This window comes from Aythya marila, assembly GCF_965140915.1.
Source record: "Aythya marila genome assembly, chromosome: 6".
Taxonomy (NCBI): Eukaryota; Metazoa; Chordata; class Aves; order Anseriformes; family Anatidae; genus Aythya; species Aythya marila.
This window is the reverse complement of record NC_139047.1, coordinates 4,177,031-4,196,932: the sequence shown is the minus strand read 5'-3', so window position 1 is coordinate 4,196,932 and position 19,902 is coordinate 4,177,031. Positions and strand designations below refer to the sequence as shown.

The window sequence follows — 19,902 nt, the reverse complement described above, 5'->3', positions numbered from 1 at the left end:
TATTTGAAAAAGCTTTACTGAACAGCTCGCACTTTGTCCGTGCACTTTGCAAGTCTTTAAGCAAACATCCTCGTCCAGCTTTTTCTGCCCATCGGAGTTGCAAAACACAGTCTGGCTTATTGAAAGCACAAGCTGGAGGCACAGTCTTACTACAGGAGCAAAATACCTTCTTTTAATCCCACAGTGGTTATTACACCCTGTGGTTAACAGCACCCAGGAAAAAGAACATGAGTACAGAGGGCAAGAGAGTACTGAGCACAAGCACCCTGATGCCTACCAGCAGCCTCTCTGCTACTAAGCACAAGAGAAAAATCTGAATAGAGCAATTAACTCCCAGGGGACCTAAAAACTGGTCAACTTCAAAGCAGAGAAAGCAAACTCATCTCCACAGAGAAAAGTCACATGTTAGCAGCACTGCTCTTCAGCAGAAACAATCATCTTTACTCTGAATTATTTCTTTTCTTTTTTCTATCATTTTGGGCTTGCAAGGAGCTTATGACTTCACACTGACTCAGTAACAGCTGTTGTTTTTTAATACTAAACAGCAGAAGTTATTTGAAATGAAAGACAAGAATGGGCTGTTTACTTGTTACAGAATGTGGTTTTTTTCTTTAGAAATTTTTATCTGCAAAATGTGATCCTTTGTACATTACCATTTTAAAGACTGCTTGGCTACACTAATAAAGCAGGCTCTGAAAGAAGAGGGAAAAGAGTGGGGAAAATAAAACCCCATAGGAAAAGGTGTGGGCTTTGAGATTGATAGGAGACAAACACTCAACCCCTTGATTAAGCCAAGGAGCTCGCTCAGCTAATCTGGGACATACATGACCCCATCCACCACCTGCGTTGTGGAAGTGAAGACAGCCATAACTACAGTATTTTTAAAAATAGTCAGTATGAACCTGGCCTACTTGTTTTGCATTTCTAAGGGGCAGAGCTTTCTGAGGCAAGAAATGGGAAGTCGTCTAATCCATAGGGACTGAGTTTATTCCATCCTTTTCCTTGTATCAAGGTAGGATTTGGGGGTTGAAAACTGGAAGTGCTAGCTCGAAGAAAACCATTATGAAAATAAAACCAAGAAGAATCCCATCAGGGAAATCCTACTGAACAAGTAGAGCATCCTTCCAAAGACTTAGCAATCACACAAACATACACACCTTCCATACCAAGCAGCAGTCCCATACAAAATACTCATCTGAAGTCTTTTCAAGATTCAACCCACAGTATGAGAAATACCATGTTTGTTTGCAACCACTATTATGCCTAGCTGTTTTATAGTGTTCTCACCTACATGTTGCTGCTACAAAAGGCCATCAGCTCCAATTCAGTATGGTAGGAAGATGACTGGGAAGGTAAATTTATTTGCTTCCTGCTGCCCAGAAAGCCAGGAGACAGAACTGCTGGTCCTGTGCTGAGGTTGCAAGATTCTGTGGAATGGTAACTAAAAAGCAGCTTACTGCAGAGAGACGTAGTGTCATGGAAAGGTTTGCACTCCATTTACTATTTCCCTTCTCCTCAGAGCTATTTGTTAGTGCTTCCTGGCTGTTCCCATCCCATCACGCTAGAAAAAACCAGCTATGGGATCAGTTCAAGTTGCACACAAACTGAGTAACACACAACAACATTTTTTGTGCAAATTTATTCATTAGCTTTAACAAGATTAATACATAAATCAATACTATGTCCAGCATAAGGTTGTATAACAAAATAGGCTATTTTGGAAAGATTGATTTTTAGTGCGTACATTTTAAGGGCAGTTTTCATCCAAATTGGACACATTTAAAAAAATAAATAAATACAAGGCCAAAAATGCTTACTTAATGAAAGTCCTGCTAAGTAAGACTTCAGGCTCCACATTGCTTCAAAGCACTGATCAGTACAGGTGTCTGTGTACATTTTGAAGACATGCACACGGGTTGTGCTCAAGCAGCGTACATTTTCTGACATCTGACTCACTCTAAAGCATACTATACTAGATTTCCAATTTAGACCTCCGTACTCCTCTTAAAGCTAGTATCTATCTTGCTTTTCTGCCTTCCAGGATTGTCTTGCCATCCAGTTGTATATCTGCACATGCAAATCCCAGGAACAGTATGCATACAGAACGCGAAGGACCAGCCCCCTCCCAATACTACTTTTTTGGCTTGAGATCCAGACTGCAGTATCTAGTGGGCCTCTTTGCGAAACAAACTGCTACCCTACTGAACTACACGTAGGACTACGATGATCTTAAAAATAAAAATGCTTTGGGAGCAGATGGGCACATGGGAAGCTCCCAGCCCTACCTGCTGTATGGTCTTGGAGCTCTCCGGACTGCAGGAACAGATCTTCTTTGGGATGCCTGCTGCTTAGGGCTGTAGCATTAAGCTTTAGGCACACTCGATTCTGGGGGCTATAGAAAGCCCACAGGAAATGGCATTTTCAGCTTGACTTCCCTGACAGCCAGCGAGTCCAAGACATAAGTTGGTATTTAGATGTTCCTCAAAGCGCAGTACAGAGGCATTCGCTGTTATTTGGGCTACCTTTGTTTATATTCAGCAATACTGAAATCTGGTCCCAATTTAGATTACATACAGGAGACAACATATTTGGCAAAGCAGACATTATTTACTACTTTGAAATTCCTCACTGGTTCAACCCTATTCTCTATCATATGCTGTAAAGGCAATTCTTTGGGCATGTTGATTCTACAAATCTAGATTTAGCTTGATTTATTTCTCTTTGACTTAAGTTCTGCTGAGGGCAAAATTCCCTTTTCCTCAAGAATTTACACTCAGGATTGAGTCACAAATTTTAAAGCTCTTCTAATTTACATATTACATTAAAAGAAAACCCCAAAGCTTGGACAAAGAAAACACAAACATAGTGAAAACATCCCTGAGAACCTTTCAGTAACGTATTAATAATCATTAGTTTTGGTCCATTAGAGGCAAAAAATTATTACATCCAGTTATTGAATCCTGAGGGCTACAAGTAGATTGTACATTGAATTCCCATTCATTCACTCTTCTTACAAAATACTGTGAGACAAAAGCCACTAGAAGTGGTTTACATTCTATTTAGATAATCACCACAAATTTTAAGACAGATGGCCTGGATCCAGCCCTGGTGTAACGCCTTTAACATCAACGGAGTTCACACACTTACATTCCAGGGTCGAAGTTTGGCATCATAGATGACTGTGTGAAGGACAGTACCTAAAATAAAAACCTTCAAAGTTATGTCAGCAACTTGTGAAAATTATCCTTCATGTTTCTGCATGCTTCTTATAATTTGGCAAACATTTTGCAAAGAGTTTAGGTTGAAAAGCCATGCTGTCATACCATAGGAAAACCTGGAACTCTACAGAAAAGCAAAGTGCTTGGAATAGTTTCCACAAAAGTGCATAAATGGGTAAAGACTACAGAAGCACTGTGTTAGTACACGTGCAGGGCCAACTAACACAAGAACTTCTTGAAAATCAGAGGGATATAGCATTCTCCATTTCTCTGAAGTTGCTTTAGAGGGCCACACAATCCAACATCTCATTGTCCTAGCAGTATTTTAGAACAAACTAAGTCAAAATCCACATAAATGTAAAACAGATAAAAGCAAGTCATCCACTTTGTTTCTTCTGCCTGGAATACGAACCATTTTCCAATGCATCAGACTTCAATAGGGTTTCTGAAAACAGTAGCGTCTGAAGGTAAACTAGAGCTGCTTGTACTCAAAAGCAAAGGCTAAGTTAGCCCAGATTTTAAGTTTTCTGTACCAGTACTCCTGACCTTATCACTCTCTGCTACATCAAACCTGAGCAGACCTGTCATTTGCAATTAAAAAAGCCATGCTTTATAATGTTACATTATATTAATAGCTTCTGCTAAAATGAGGTTATGTTCTAGTTTATGAAGTGCAACAGTGTAATACAATATCTTGTACCTATGGCTAATCTAACTTGTAAGAAAACATGCAAAAAAAAAAAAAAAAACAAAAAAAAACTACGTAGGTGTTTCTGTAAAGTTAAACCAGAACAGATATAATACTAAAAAGCTCCTTGGGGAAAGCATCAGAACTTCAGAGTTCCTTCAGGAACATTTTAACCTTTTCAAGAAGACAGGGGAGCAATATGTGGAACAGAATGTTTCTGAATAGGGGAAAAATAGAAAAAAATATGGTATATGAAGCTTTTCTAAAGCAACTAAATAAAAACCTTGTTTTGTTCAATGAGCAAAAGAATTGTTCAGAATTCACAAAGTGACTACATTGAACTGCAAAAACAGTTTCACCGTAGGGATCTTGGGGACTTAAATTTGACACGATTTGGTGGTCAAATACTAGATGTACTACTTCCGAGGTTCCTTTGAAACACTACTCATGAAGATCCAGCGAGGTTGTCCCTAGCCAAACATGAAACATTTGTGCAGGCTCGCTGTAAGATGGATTTTGGTTCTCTTGGGAAGGCTTCCTCACATGTTTAAGCTATGCATTCAACTCTAGAGAAACACCTCAGACATGGTAACAAAAGGCCATATATGTTTTTAACTATGATATTTGTGTAGCAAGTTAGTAAGAAGTGGATCCTTTCAGACAGTGGACGTATTACCAGGCAGCGAACTATCAGAGACTGCTTTGGGATCAGGAGTGCAACAAGCAAAAAGTTGTTTTCCCAAGCTTTTCTGAGCAAATCTGAAGTACATTATGTGGCCCATTGCAACAAAAGACACAGAAATGAGCACCAATAAGCCGAAAGCTTCAGGATTAGGGGCCAAGATGACCATGATGAAGTGCAGCAGATCAAGAAGGTAATTCATGGAGTTTTGGACACCGTTTATGATGCCTCTTTCAGATTCTACCACGTTTTCTTGGAGTAACTGTGTGACAGTCAAATCAAAGGACCAAAGGCCTGAGGAGAGAAAAAAAGTTATCCATACAACTGGGCTTCCCAAGATAAGCTTTCATTATTGACACAATCTCTTTCTGTTTGCACACACTTATTTCTGCCTAAAATATGCAGGTCAAACTAACCTCCTGTCAGAATACGATGCATTTCACACTGGCACAGCAAACAGACACTTCTTTCCCCATTACTCATATTTCCTGAACTAATACAAACAGCTTGCCCATCAACTTCCCCATTACATTTTGCTTCAACACACCTATTAAGCTAACAATGTTTTGCTCACCTGTTCCTTATTTAAATATCTGTTTTACAGCAACTTGACATTGCTAAAAGCTTTCTATGTGTGAATCAAGTATTTTCTTCCTCCAAAACTCAGCATAAGCTGCAGAAATTTTTAGGAGTATAAAGGTTCCATAGATTAAAATTATTACATATACATGTTTAACTTTTTTTTTTTTTTTTTTTTTACTGTTGACAAATACTAGACTATCTGGCAATTCCTCAAAAAAATCAAGCTGCCATTCAAATCAATGTTTCCTCTTCTAAACTCCTTTGCCGGTCACAAGTTTAAAGAAGAGTTTGAAGAAGAGGTCATTTATTTAATGAACTAATTTAGTAAACTGCAAAATTTGAAGGTTTATGTAGCATTAGGGTTTAGACCTGTTTCGTATTAACACGTTTTTAAGAAAGGAAAAAAGGAAGAGTATTTAGAGATGATCATTCCAAAGAACACGCTATACTAATTAAGAACAAGCTACACCACTCCTCATGTTAGAGCAGAGTGATACACAAGTCAGGACTGCAGTCCCTGCATTGGCAATACTTTGTGTAAGAACATTTCATTTGCCTGTGAAGTGCAACAAATTAGACTTAGAAGTGTGATGCAACACCAACTGCAGCCTACAATTCGCAATTCAAGTTGGTGTTTAGCTGACAAGTACTGTAGGTTCTAGAATTAAAAGCAATCAATCAATCAGATGTCAATAGCGATGCGATACTCACCAACTCTAGCAGCAATGACCCCTGCAAACAGGAGACTAACAGAGATTAAAGGCACGGGCTCAGGACTCATCTCTGGGCCGCTGTGAGCAGGAGTAGTAGACCCGTTTAACACGTTGGGCACCCCAGTTGCCAAAGCCATTTCGGGCTCCCCTCCTGGAGATGCAATAGTAGGTAATGGTTCACTTTTAAACAGCCGAGCACTGATGTCAGCGAACGGGGAAACCGTCAGATCCATCGGACTTCCAGGCATGAAGACAGAGATGGCACACAAGATCAGACAAGCGAACTGGGCGACTCCAGAAATGAGGCCCGTGCGAATCAGGCCACATTTGCGACGAAGCCAGGTGAAAGCCACCGTTCCCATGATGCCAGTGACTGCCGAGGCACCCATCAGGAGGCTGAGCACAGAACCACTCAGACCCTGAGTGTATGCATAGCCTGTGGTAATGCAATCAAAGCCCAGAACAGTCATATACAGAAACGCAAGCCCCATGCCTGCGAGAAACACGGGCTGGTTGTAGTACGCAACCCATCCATCACGAAAGGTGATGAAAGGCTCGGCAACCCGGGCAGCGCAGCCGACTTCCTTCTCCTGTTGGGGCTCAAAGCCACTTACATCTTTCTCAACAATTAATTGCACTCCTTCAGCGGGTTTCATGTCATTGTCTGTGAACAGAAACGGAACTGTTAGATACACTCCTGCCAGGGAGCTGCAAGGCAAGCGGCTGCAGTAAGCTCACTGCTCCAGAAGCGCCTCGGTTCAATTTGCTCATCAGCTTTCCTCCACTTCGTTAACCGTCTTAAATCTCACCTGCACAGTGAGATGAAGTAAAGTTCCTGTATCAGTTTAAACTCCTGCTTTTTCAATTAAACTGTATTAAGAACGAAGCAGGCTATGCTTTCTTCAGACTTGTGACTAAATGCTTCATTTCCGTAAGGAAATGATTTATGTGATGAGAATTAGCTGGCATGAGTTGGTATTTTAATACAGCTTTGTATGTTTAAATGCACTAAGCAGAGAAAATAGGGAATATTTAAACACATGCCAATGTTACATTAGGAAAGCCAAGACAGAAGCCTGTTGAAGCCTACCAAAGCCAGAAGGCTTTAAAACTTTATCATGCTTTCCTACAATTCCATGCTTACTCCTTTAGCATAAGGAAAAGGCACCATGCTTCCACTGGCCACAAGCAAATTGAAACAGAAAAGTCATGGCAGTGTTTATATTTGCCTAAACTCCCCGTATTGCAATTGGGGTACTTCAAGTCTTTTGGCAAGTTTTCAAAAACTGCAAGTCCTCTACTGAATCAAAACACTGCAACAGCAAAGATTAAGAGAATGTTTCTGTTTGCTAAATGCTTCGTTCACCAGGAGCAGAGAAGAGCTGGGTTCAGAGAAAGCCTTCTGCCCTCTTTATCATGCTCCTCTACCCTAGGGCTGCCATCAGCCTACTGGACCACAAGGCTTCTGTGCCTGGGAAGAAAAGTCTCTTCAGCACTTTTAATAGCAGCCTCCCAACTCACTATATATTGAGCAAAGAACAGATTTAACAGATTTGTCAGCTCACTTTTGAAGAGAAAACTAGAGTTCTTCAAAAACACTTTTAGCTTTAAAAAAAAAGAAGCATGCTGTAGTTGGGAGTACCATGCACAGCATGGGCTTTCAGTAGAATTTACATACTGGTAGCCCCACTGGGCTCAAGTCTTGCACTCTAGTATCTGGTACATTTCAAGTGCTTCAGAACAGACTTCTTTGAAATAATTTTGTGCTATTAAGACAATCAAAATTAACATTGGTATTAGTTTTGCAGTTGCCTTAAAGATCAGCATCGCAGCCACCTATGCTGCAAATCCCAGTTGTTCAGCTTGGCCAAGGAAGTTGAGTAGATGGCCAAACCAGACTTTCCTCCTCCGTTTCCTGCAGCACGTAGAACTGAAAACTTGCTAGATTAGCAATATTACCACCTATTCTATATCTTCCTGAAAGCCTGGTAGTACTGTGCATAAGTAGAGATAAGCTAGCAGGAAGAGACCTACACAAGCTGTTTTCCTCATAGACACTCCAGAGCAAAGGGCTTTGTCAGCCCTCGAGATGTGAGACAGATGGAGGGGTGCATTCAACAAGACCAGCCCTGAATAGCAGGGCAGACTGAAGGATTAAGAGGAAAGTATTCATTTTGGGGCTACATTTTATGGGATTTGTCAAATAGCTGCATGAGGAATTGTCACTACTTAGGAGTCTCTGTATCTCTACCCAAAAACTGAAAGCTTCACGCTAGGAGCAAAAAGCTTGAGCTTCAAAGCAGCGTCCATAGAAGACAGAAGTCAACAATTTCATTTTGACTGATACAGCGAGGATACCACGGACTGCAACAGTGATGTCTGTGTTTCCCATACCTTTTTTTGCATTCAGCTGTTTCAGTTCTGATTCTTCAACTTTTGAACACTTGAGAGCCAGGGTAGGGGTCTTCTGATAAACCTTCCAGAGCAGCAGGTATTCCACACACATTGACATCAGGTTCCAACCAGAAATGAATCCACAGCCAATCATTGGAGAGCCAAACGTCATTATCTGACCAACTGCCATTGGGGCCAAGATATTGGTCAACTGATCGATTCGTCGTATCGTGGCATTCATATCTGTCGGAACGATTTGAGGATATCAATTGCTGAATACTTACAGTGGGACATTCACTACCAGAACTGACAGTTGCACTGAAGCACACACATCAATAAGCATTGACTCAACCTGAAGTGATTTCAGTAGGAACAGGGATTTGCTAGACACTCCTTTAAAGCGTTCCAGTGTCAGAATTCACTGAGCCCAATCCAGGAGCTCATAAGCCAAACCCTTCCTCTGCCAGTTTTGCCTGCAGATGGTCTTCCAGGTTTAGGATTCTGCATTTACAGTGGCAGCTTATTCCTGCAGGTGAAATGCTTTCTCAGTAGATCACAGGCTGCCCTTACATTCAGGTGACACTATGGACTCACTAACACTCCACCCCAACATGCACAACTCGGGACACTAACAGAAACCTACCAGGGTAGAATTCATTCCTGAAAAGATAATTTTAGCAGCTGCAGTCTCCCTGCATTCACTTCTAATACGTGGTGACCACAGTACCCACCATGATAGCAGCAGACCTTTGAAATGGCTTTCAATTTCCTTATCGAGTCACACTGATCGATGGTAGCTGCAGGCATGCTACGGACTTCCTGAGCGAAGTCCTCCCTCCCTTCTGCTCCACACATGGATGTTTACGGGCAAAACAAGAAGCCCACAATACATCTTCCACTTGCTGGTAGATGTCTCACCCTCCCCAGTGAAGTCAGCTTCAGTCCCTCCAGGTTGCTGGGGATTTCAATTAATGGTGCCATCGTTCTGCCCCTAACAGCTCCTGGATGCTCCATGATTTTGCACACTAAGGCTTCGGGCTGCTTAGCAATACAGCTCAAACTGATTTTAGATTCCTATTAAGAAAATGAAGCTTTTCAAGGGAAAATGGAATTAGTGCAATATAAAGCTGGCTTACTGAATCTACAGAGAATTGTTCCTTTGCATTCAGAGACTGGTTTAGGGTATTCAAATTAGAATTCAAAGTCAATTCGGTATTAACTGGTTCAGTATTAACTATTTCACTGATATTTAGCTAAGATGAGTAAGTCAGACTTGCCTAATACTTGGCTTTAGAAGCTCCAAGAACTAAGCTTTGTTTTATCTGGGTAAGGATAGTATTTCCAAACTCGGGAGAGCTACAAAAGTAATCAGAGTGAACAGAAAGATGAATCATAGACAAGAAAGAAGGGGAAGCCAAGGCAATTATTATTTGCCTGTCCCACCAATTTATTTAACTATGGCTATTATTTCAAGAAATCTAGCAGTGCTGAGATAGAGGACAATATTTGCTGCAAAGTCAATGGTGGCATTTAATTATTATTTTTTTTTTTTTTTTTTTTTTTTTTTTTAAGTTCAGGAACCTCAGTCTCCAAGTTACATTATGACTCAGTACAAAGCCACCTTATCCAGCCTGAGTGAGATTTGCTTCTACATGATGAGCCAAGGTGCTTAGTTTGGGCTTTTTCTTGGTTTTAAAACCGAGTTGCATCAGAACTCACAGTAACCTCTTGCCTGAATTTTCAGTACAGAATGTAAGTGGTCATGTAACTGAACCCATCGAGCTGTACAGAGGCACGACCGCCTCCCTTGCAGCAGATCTTTGCAGGTGTGGTCTGTACCTTATCTCAGGAAGGCGCACAGGGATTAGGGAGCATGATTTGCTGAATAAGAACTAACATAAGAAGAAAGGTTAATGAGAACCATTAGAACTTCAAAGCTACTCTGGACAGATCATATTTTTCCTACGTGCATAAAGAAAGTTAACTGGTACTGCTGCTCTACAGAAGGCATGACCTAGAAAAGCACTGCAAGGTCAAAACAGAAGACTAGAATGGAGAACTTGCAGAGTTGGAAATGAAAGTGAGACACTGCAGGCACATAAAGCAGAGCAAACCTCTCCTGGATGAGATGGGCAAGTAAAATTCCATCACAGGAGATACACTGCAGATTTCTTCCTTGTGGTTGTGATGCAAATCTTTACAATGATTCAGGCATGTGAACTTATGGATAATTTAGGCAGCTTCCTACAAAATTAGGGACCAGAAGCTGAAATGCTGTCTAAGCCTTGAGGTATCTGAACTCCAGAAGTGTCTCAGACTTGGAACTTTCAGTCCCAGAGTTACTTCAACGAGCTATAAATGTCTTAGCAATGTCAAGCTGCTCTGTGCCTTGTTTGCACTGCAGTATCAGTTCCTCTGTCTGGGAAGGCTCAAATCTCCTCACCGGGTTGTTCAGAGTCCCTACAGCATGCCCAAGTTCACTGCAAAAGCAGCCAGTTCCCAATCTTGTTATATCAGAGCAGCAGCATAGCCAGAGATCAATCACACAGCCCCTGGTGGGAACTGCCTTGCTGCTAGGAGCACTCCCCAGCAAAGGGCACTCAGATTCAATGCCTCCTTGGTGCAGAAGATCCCCAAATCTCTCGTATCCAAGGAGTGTCATGGCCACCAAGCTGCAGCAGAATTTGAATGGGAACTCTTTCTCCTAATAATGCCATGCCACCGCACAAGAAAGGGGAAAAAAAGAAGGAAAAATATTTACTAGACCAAAAAGGAGGCTAAGTCCAGACTCTATGACCAAAGCTATCAGTTGCCAAAGGAATACTGAGTACTCAGTTCCAACTGAATCCACAGCTTTGAGTTAGACACTAATGCTAGAGAACTGAGAGACTTCAAATACATCCGCATGCACAGCATTTCCTACTGGCAGCTTCCCCATCCATACACTTTATTGTTCTGGACTTCATTCTTAGGCATCTCTTTGATCCCTAGGTAAGGAGCCCGATTACGCAACAGCTCTCCGTTTCATTCCAGGGACCTAAAAATAAAGTATTGCAACACTTGGCTCTCAGTGCCTTAAGGTTAAATAGCTTTTCTATTAAACACTCACTATTTGATTTAGGAGTTGATGCGTGTTTATTTGGATGACAAGAATAAAGATTTCCTCTGACAAAGCTGCAGTAGCACTAAACAAGGACAAAAGTAGTTTAGGGCTACCTGACCGAGTTGTTAGCACAACAGTAACTTCTAATCCCTCTAAATCTGGCACAGAGCAGGAAAAGGGGAAATAAAGGCTGCCCTTTCTACCTGCTGTTTCGCACAGTGACTGGAACTCAAAGATGTGCTGAGCTCTGTAAAATTCTAGCCTAAATTCAAACTCAGAAAGTAAGACAATTTAAAGTATTAAAAAGGCAATGTATTTCACCTGCCAGTTTGCTTCTGTCTTCCCCTGCAACCACAACAATCCAGTCCCTCTGAATTGTGATCGCTGTGGCAGTGCTGGCCAAATTGGCAATATTTGCTATCGTGATAACCAGGATATAGCACATCGTCTAGAGAAATGGGGGGAAAAGTTACAAGGTGAGAAAAGCGATGAAGGGAGATCTTCGCTCCTACCTTGTACAAGGAGAAAAGACACTTTCACATTTGAATCATGCATTCTACTGTTATTCTTCAGACAAGACCAAGTCCACTTCACAATTCCTAAAAGTAAACAATCACTTGTTTCCCCAGCTACTTTGTTTTACTTGCTAGTTTTAGCTCACAGAAGTGTCTAAACACAACGAGAAAAACAAAAGTGCATCTGTCTCCCATACTCCCAGAAGTTTCTTCATAAAAGAATTCCTTATTAAGAAATTGGAGCACTCACAAGAAGCCATCCATGGTATAAGGTCAAAAGCTGTGTCTTAAACCAGAAGACAATCATCAGGATAATACCACACAGGATGACAGATGCATTCTGTACAACCAAGGATGTCTGGGCCACTGTTGTAAATCAAAAGAGAATAACCGTGAACATGAGTAAACTATAAGCTTACAAAGGTTAAAAATAAGCATGGATTCTTTAAGTATTTTTTAGCTTCCTATTCTCCCAACCCAAATATAAAACCAAAGTACGTATCACTTTTGATCTTGAACATTCCATTGTCTTAGAAAATGAACTTACTGTCTGATGCAACTTCACAGCTAGAAGTAGTGCCTAAATAGTCATTCCCAGACAAAAAAAAACATTTGCACGCTGACACCATTTTTAAAAGGTCAAGAGACTCAGCTTAAGCCTCTAAAATTTATCTGCAGTGTAGTATGCAAGTGATGCTACTGCGTAAACCCTCGGAAAGCAAGCATGTATATGAAGAACTTGATGCCACATTACTTTTGAAACTAGAGCAAACATATTTCAAACACAGGTAACACAAATGCAATAGTATCACTTACACAAAAGATGTTTATATCTAGACACAAGACAACAAATAATGCATGATGTGTTCATATTAGAAGGTAAAGAACTTGCCTGTAGCTTTTACCTTAACCCATGGTTTTTATATTTTGCATTTCTGTGGATCTCTATGTATTGCATAGGTTCAGCCTGAGTAGTGAATGCATCATGATACAGAACTGTTCGCCTCCTGTCTTTGACATTCTGTATAGTTATAACCACTCTGAAACACTACCTGTAATAAACCGAGCAAGCCCAGTTCTCGTATTTGACTTCAGGAGTTAACTAACAGCTTTGTCATTAATTTAATCTATCCTTGAGTAAATAACCTGCTCTGGACATCTAACCTTTGAGCCGGGAGTTCTTGTCCACCCAGTCTCCAATAATGGCTCCCAGGAGAAGAACCGATCCCGCCACAACCAGGCCATAGACCGCAGTCAGGAGCAAGCTGTTTCCGTACAGTTCAACCAGGAACACAGACACAGCAAAATGCCACATACGGTCTCCCTTTAAGAGCAACAGAAAGTAGACACACAGCATTATTATTTGCACTTCTCAAGCACGGTAGTTGACTGTTTTACTAATGCCCTGAAAATATCTGTGTTAGAAGTATCAGATAGGTTACACATACAGAGGTGGGGGGTTTTGATTTGGGGGTGGCTGTTTGTTTTTTAATCAATGCATCTTGTCATCATTGATTATCCCGGCATCACTGAAATTATCTGTACTAATCAAACGTAGCATATATTTTCAAGCTCACCCCAAAAATCCTAATTTCTTTGTAATACAGAACAGTGTTACCAGCCACACCCACCAGGACTCAGAAAGCTTACATGGATTCTCCAGAGATCAGCTAGCACCAACAGATTTAATGATCAGCAATGCTATTTAAATAACTTAGCAAGACAGCAGTTTGCTCTTGAAAACGCTCAAGAAATACCATTTTAAAATACAAAAGCAAGTCTAGGCAAAGCAAGCCATAATATAGAGATGGGCAAATCAAGGACAGTGGCACCCTACACGTTCCTGAATACTAACTGAAGCTTCTGAAATCAAGGCACTCAACATCTTTAACATGGTGAAGCTGGGCACGTTGCTAAGAGATGGGATAGCAGAGCTAGGTTAGCCCCTCGCAGTACTGGTGCTTGGAATACAGGATTTCAGTGCTCCAACACCAGTAACAGCAGGCAAAAAACAAGCCCAAAATACTAAACACATCCAAGTGATGTAATTTTCCTACTATTCGAAACATCTTTAGGTCTGCTGCCAAAGAGACCTGTGGCCTGCTAATGAATGCACATCAAGGTTTTACCAGTGTCACATGATGGAGGTCGGCATCTCACTATTTTTAAACACGCTGCCAGTACACCACAGAAAACATTTTATTTAATTAAAAGGCAGATAAATACAATCATTCGTCCTGTTCGTGGATGGTTTGTTTTGCAAGGGTTCCTCATGTTAGCCTGTCATAAGCGAAAGATGAAACTGTTTTCTTCTGTTGCCTTATCTAAAATAAGCAATTGCTCTGTGAAACAGCAAATAGCACCAATTTCTAAGAACCTCAAGTACTCTAAAGGGCTGGGGGAGAAGATGCAACATAGAAGCGCTTACAAAGCAAAGTCTGCCAAATCTGTCAAGCAGCACAGCCATAGAGATATAAAATGCATGCTATTTGTAGGGGCAACATAATTGCAAAGCTTGATGCAAGCCTTCAGCGTAGCGCAGGCACACAAAGAACTTAAAGTCAATGGAGTTCTCCAAAAGAGGCTTCTTCAGAGCATAAACATTTGTTTCCTTAACCACGAGCAGAAAAAGAATTACACGCCAATTATGTGGGAACAAAATTTCACCTGCTCAAAGAAAAATCTGGGTATTATGTTTCCTAAATAATAAATAAAAGAATGTGTATCCAGGCACAACTGGCTTAGATTTGCCTGCTCATACACGAGAGAATGGTCATTCTCTAAAGATGTGTTCTCTAAGGCACGTTCCACTTGTACTCCATGTTTAGTGGAGGCACACGGAAAGTATTCCAGCCATGAGAACAGGGATGTCATTTCCCCAGTCCAGCACCCACTTAAGCCTACTATGACCTGAGGCATCTCGTTACCAAATTCCACTTACAATCTCTGCAGGTGGATTAACTACATTTTGATTAGCCTGGGTAACTGCTTAAGGTGGGAGAATAAATAAGTCAAAGGAGTAATATTGCATCAAAATCTGATCATAGAAGTTGTTGGCTTTTCTTTATGCAGAGATATTCCAGTTGGGATAAGAATTCAATGACTGTGAAAGTAATTTTAAAAGCACCTCAGTGTGTGAAAGTCAGTGACAATCTCTGACAGGTCTGCTGTCAGAGTGAGAAACCCAATCTCACCTGATATTCACAGGACGCCTCCTCTGGTTCCAGTGAGATCATGATTTTGCCATACAATTTGCTTAAGGAGCCTATGAACTCTGTTCAACCTCATCCAACATTTACGCAGAGTAATTTGACCGGGCCAATACACACTGCTAACTTCTAGGGTAACTAAAGATGTTAGTATCAGGAAAGATGGGTTTCTTTCAGGAATTAAAAACCATAAAGAGCAAGTAAGGATAAGTTAGTGTCACAGAAGAACAGCATGAGTGAATTGCAGAGGTTTGAAGCTGGTGTGTAAGAACTACTGAAATTTCAGCAGTACATATTGCTTTCAAAAATGGGCAAAACCTTAATTACATAACTTAATCCCACTTTAAAAGAGTCTCAAAACATGGGTATCTCAACTCCAATAACTATAGCTGCTTAGCTTCACCAAACTTTTAAATATGGTTCTTAGCTCTCCAGCTGTAATCATCGCCCTTATAAACCATCCCAGAGTGGCTGTACACAACCCCACCCCAGCACTGAAGCCAGCAGGAGCCTGGCTGCTGCCGGGCCTCCTGAGCCCTGCGGTGCCACAGGCAAAGCTGGGAAGTTGCTGCTGGCCTCTTGACGAGTATCAGCCTGGCAGCACCTCGGTGAACTTCGTTTCTTTCTGTTCCTTCTTTGGCGCTGAGTGACAGACAGGAATGGCTTACATACATAAGGACAACAGCATGCGGTCTGAGACTCCAGGAGAGCAAGGCGCTGAAGCCAAGCCCAGATTCAAATGCTTTACTTAATGAGAGCCAGAAAGGTATGCTAGGCTTTGTTTGGATCTGAGGACATTGTATTTAATCATTTACAGCCTCTCTCTGTTTTTGGGAATGTCTTAGCAACGTGGAAACCAAAGTTAAGCTCTTTCAACCACAGCAAAACCCCATTTCTCCCAGGCTTTGTCTTGTGGACACAGACTGTTTACAACAAGGATGCTATAGCAATTTGAGTTCTGAAGATAAAGGTGCTTGGTTGCTGTTCCTGTTAAAAAAAATGTTCAGCCCAGAACACTAAAGCTTTGAAGATAGAGAAGGTGCAGCCCTGCACCAGTTCTGCCAAAATAAGCCGCATTTCTGTTGTTTCAGCAGGTTTAGGGGTGTTTTTTTTTTTTTTTTTTGGCGGTGTTTGTTTTGAGTCAAGGTTTTCAGCACAAAAGAAAACACGCTGGAACGAGGAGTACACCATTAATGCTGCTAACCAGCTGAACAGACACCCTGCAGCCTGTTTGTCATAGGGTGCAGCGGGGTTTTCAAACCCTGCTTTGTCAGCCTCCCTCGCTGAGAGCAGCCCCACCGCCAGCCTTGCCAGGGGCAAGCAGGGCCGGCCGCAGCGCCAGGTAAGCCCTTTGTTGGCACTCCTGATGAAAAGTCTGGTGGGTAACAAGCCTGGCCTCTGAAGAATGGTGAGCCAAAGAGGCACAGCACCGCACAGCTCTTTCAATGATATTAGTAATTGCTAAAACATTGCTCTTGTTTAAACAAGTGTTCGATACCACTCCGAGCCTCCTTCCATTAAGGGGACACCAGCACAGCCTCCTGTGGTGCTGGAAGCCAGGCACTGCCGGGGCTGGGCACGCAGTGCTGTAACCGTAGAGCAGCGACCTGGCCAGGGCTATACAAAGCACACGTTAATCCAGCCCAAATCAAGCACTGGGGACGGCAGGGAGAACTGGGGGGAAACTCTCTATTTCTTCTTGATTCAAGTCATTTGAAGGAAGACTTCGGGTTATAGCACAAGGTTCTATTCTTCATTTTCCTATATGAAAGATGACCAGAGCCTCTATTTTTTGTTTATATTTTAAGGTTATTGAACCACAACTCAAGTTAGTAAGAAATGTCAGAGTGAGTAATTCAGTCCAGAAGGAAAGCATTTCAGCAGCTAAGCGCTTTGACAGGGAAAGGAGCACCCCCTGACCCTCTCAACAGGTTAGCTAGAGAGCAGCAAGAGGTCTGCTGCAAACACGGTGTGTTTCCTATTAGTAAGGGCAGCAAGTAGTGCAGCCCTCCATGTACGAGCTGCAACGACCTGCCTTTCCCATCCTACTCTGGACCACGCGTGGTGTCTGTCACTGACAGCTCACTCCTCGGGGAACCTCCCTGGCTCTGCAGGCACAGAAAGCACCAGAGGTGCAGAAGCAGGCCCTGAGGATAGTCCCACATGCGGCTGGAAACTGGACAGGGTGTGAGCGAGGGCTTCTGACGGCAAGGTGCAGCAGCGAGCGCCCCGTCCCCGTGTCACTCACCCATGTGGACAGCGCGTGGCCCAGGTAGAGGAGGAACTTGGCAGAGGTGAAGTAGCCGAGCACGGAGCCTGCAGGGGAAGAAGAACTGAGCGCTGGGGGCTGACAGCGGCCGCCCCAGTCCCAACCCCAACCCCAATCCCAACCCCAATCCCAATCCCAGTCCCAATCCCAGCCCCACTGACCGCAGCGCCGCCGCCGCTCGCCAGCGGGCTCAGCTCCCCGCGCCATGCCTCGGGACGGGGACGGGGATCGGGATCGGGACCGTGACCGGGCCGCGCCGCTTCGCTCCGTGGTTGCCTCCCCCGACTTAGCTAGCACTGTAGCTGAAGTCGGCCAGCGCTGGCCTTATGCGCCGCGCCGGGAGCGCTGCCGGGGCCGCGGGGCTGCCGGGGGCTGCCCGGCTCCGCTCGGCTCCGCTCTGCTCGGCGGGGCCGGAAGCGGGGGGCCGCGCACCGCAATTTATAGGCGGCGGGGAGGCCACGCCCACCGTCACGCCCATCGCCCGCAAGCCACGCCCCTTCACCGCGAGCCCCGCCCCCCGCGTGTGGCGCTGAGGCGAAGCCGCCTGAGGGCGGGAGGGGAGCGGGGGCTGCGAGCTGCCGAGGCGAAAGCCTCCATGTTATCCCCTCACACCGCAAAATCCCTCCCGAGCTCCAAAAAACCTCTCGTTTTCCCCCCCCAAAGTATATAGGCCATCCCCGCAGCAGGTGTGTGACACAACAGGCCACTAATCTGTTTGGGCTTCGCCGCTCCTGTTAATTAGATGGCTTTCTGCGTGTGAATCACGCGTTATCCTTCGCGTAAAGGGAGCGCTACCTTGGGGAAAAAAAAAAACAGCACGGGGATAAAAATCCATATAAACATAGGAAGCCTAAAATTACTGCTTTAATGGGGCTGGCTCTCCCGGGTGAGCACAGTGCTGCTGCTTCTGGTGTGTTCCTTAGGAAATGCACAAAGGCTAAAAGGCCAGAGCCACCGCTGGTTTGTGAGGCTTTTGTCTGCTTCCAAAGGCAGTGCTGGTGGCAGGTAGAGGAAATCCACAGTTTTTCTGAATTTGCTACCATTTTGCTGCCTGATCATTCACCAGATGCTTACTAAGAGAAGTCCGTGCCCACGTTCCTTCCCCTGTCAAGCAGGGAATCACGGAACATTTCTTACAAGGATGAGGTTTGACCCAGTAAATTAGCTTCAGTGCTTTGATTTTACACCTAAGAAGTCACTAAAAGATGCCCAAATATTCTTATATTTGGACTTACACCTCCAATACCTCCAAATTTTATTAGATTTCTTTGTGAATATTTTTAAAGAGACAGCTCCTGTTTCTGGGTGAGTGGCTCACGGGAGCCCTTTCACCACAATATTTACAGATTTCAGATGCATTCAGGGAGGTGTTTAATAGCTGGAAGCCGTACGAGAGGAGTTACCTGTTTTACTTGGTATAGACCAGACTCGGCAGCCTCACAGCAATAATTTACATAATGGGACAGCACACCAGCAGTGGATTTGAGCCCAGGCCTGACTAATTGTCGTTGGCAGAGTGGAACTGGAGACAAAAAAGTGGGATCTGGGGAGATGCAAGATCATTTTTTTTGTCGAAACACAGGTGCTGAAAGATGTCTGTAAGTTTAGAAAGTCTGCTTTCATATCTATGTTTCGGTTTGCAAATAATAGCTTCTGGGTTTTTCAGAGGTTGTAAACAGCAGGATTCTCATCTTCCTCTACAACAAGGGCAACCAGCGTGTGCCGAAGCCCTAGGTTGTGTTTGCAAGCGTTGACCAAAACAGCGAGACAGCCTGGCTATGCAGATAACGCTGGCTTTGCACCGGTCACTAGAATATACGTTTGTGGGCAGCCCAAGAGCCTCTTACTGCTGTTGTAGCTGTCACAAAGGCATTTTATTCTTAACAAATTTCTTAATTCGTTACTGTCTCTCTCTGACGATGCGCAGGAATTAACCAGCCCTGCATTTATGTTATAGTCTCCCTATGCAAAACTTGTTGGTGGATAAAAAATCTTTGATTCCTTATGCTTTATTTAAAATATATGGTTAACGTTGCCTCTCCAGTTATTACCTGAGTGAAGAAATGTGACTGCTGGAGTAGTTCAGAATTTTTAAGCTTCAGATTCAGATCTCCAAAGACCTCAATTCACAAGACAGAAATATTCTTCAAAATGTTTCTAACAAAACATCTGTCTGTAACTAAGAAAGTCCGGGTAGACTTAACCTGCCTGGCAACAAGGACAACAGCTCAACTACAAGACGAGGAACAACAGAAAGCATTGTAGTGATTGGTAAGCACATAGCTATGATGCAAAGAATATTCAAAGATACGCTTCCAGGAAAGACATGTCTTGAAAAATAAGAGAGGGCATGTTTAGCTTCTAACCACTGCCCACATCACTGGCAGTTTGTATAAGTGTGGTGCTTGTCATAGGGCTTCTGAATCTAGAGCAGCCGCAATTTCACAAAATAATTTCTACAAATGTCATCACGGATTCAACCAAAGAGGCGTGAATAATGGTGAGAGACCTCATGGAAGCTCAGATCTT

General features: G+C 43.0%; 1 protein-coding gene across 1 annotated transcript; it reads right to left on the bottom strand.

Annotated features, from left to right (window-relative positions):
• Positions 1-2,681: 2,681 nt before the first annotated feature.
• SLC40A1 (solute carrier family 40 member 1) lies at positions 2,682-17,772 on the bottom strand. The gene is made up of 8 exons (XM_082762980.1): positions 17,535-17,772; positions 17,353-17,420; positions 13,060-13,219; positions 12,146-12,261; positions 11,702-11,828; positions 8,278-8,520; positions 5,882-6,547; positions 2,682-4,882 (listed from the first exon to the last, which is right to left on the bottom strand). Exons 1-8 carry the CDS (start codon positions 17,578-17,580, stop codon positions 4,563-4,565), a joined length of 1,746 nt encoding a protein of 581 aa, XP_082619106.1. The 5' UTR covers positions 17,581-17,772; the 3' UTR covers positions 2,682-4,562.
• Positions 17,773-19,902: the final 2,130 nt, after the last annotated feature.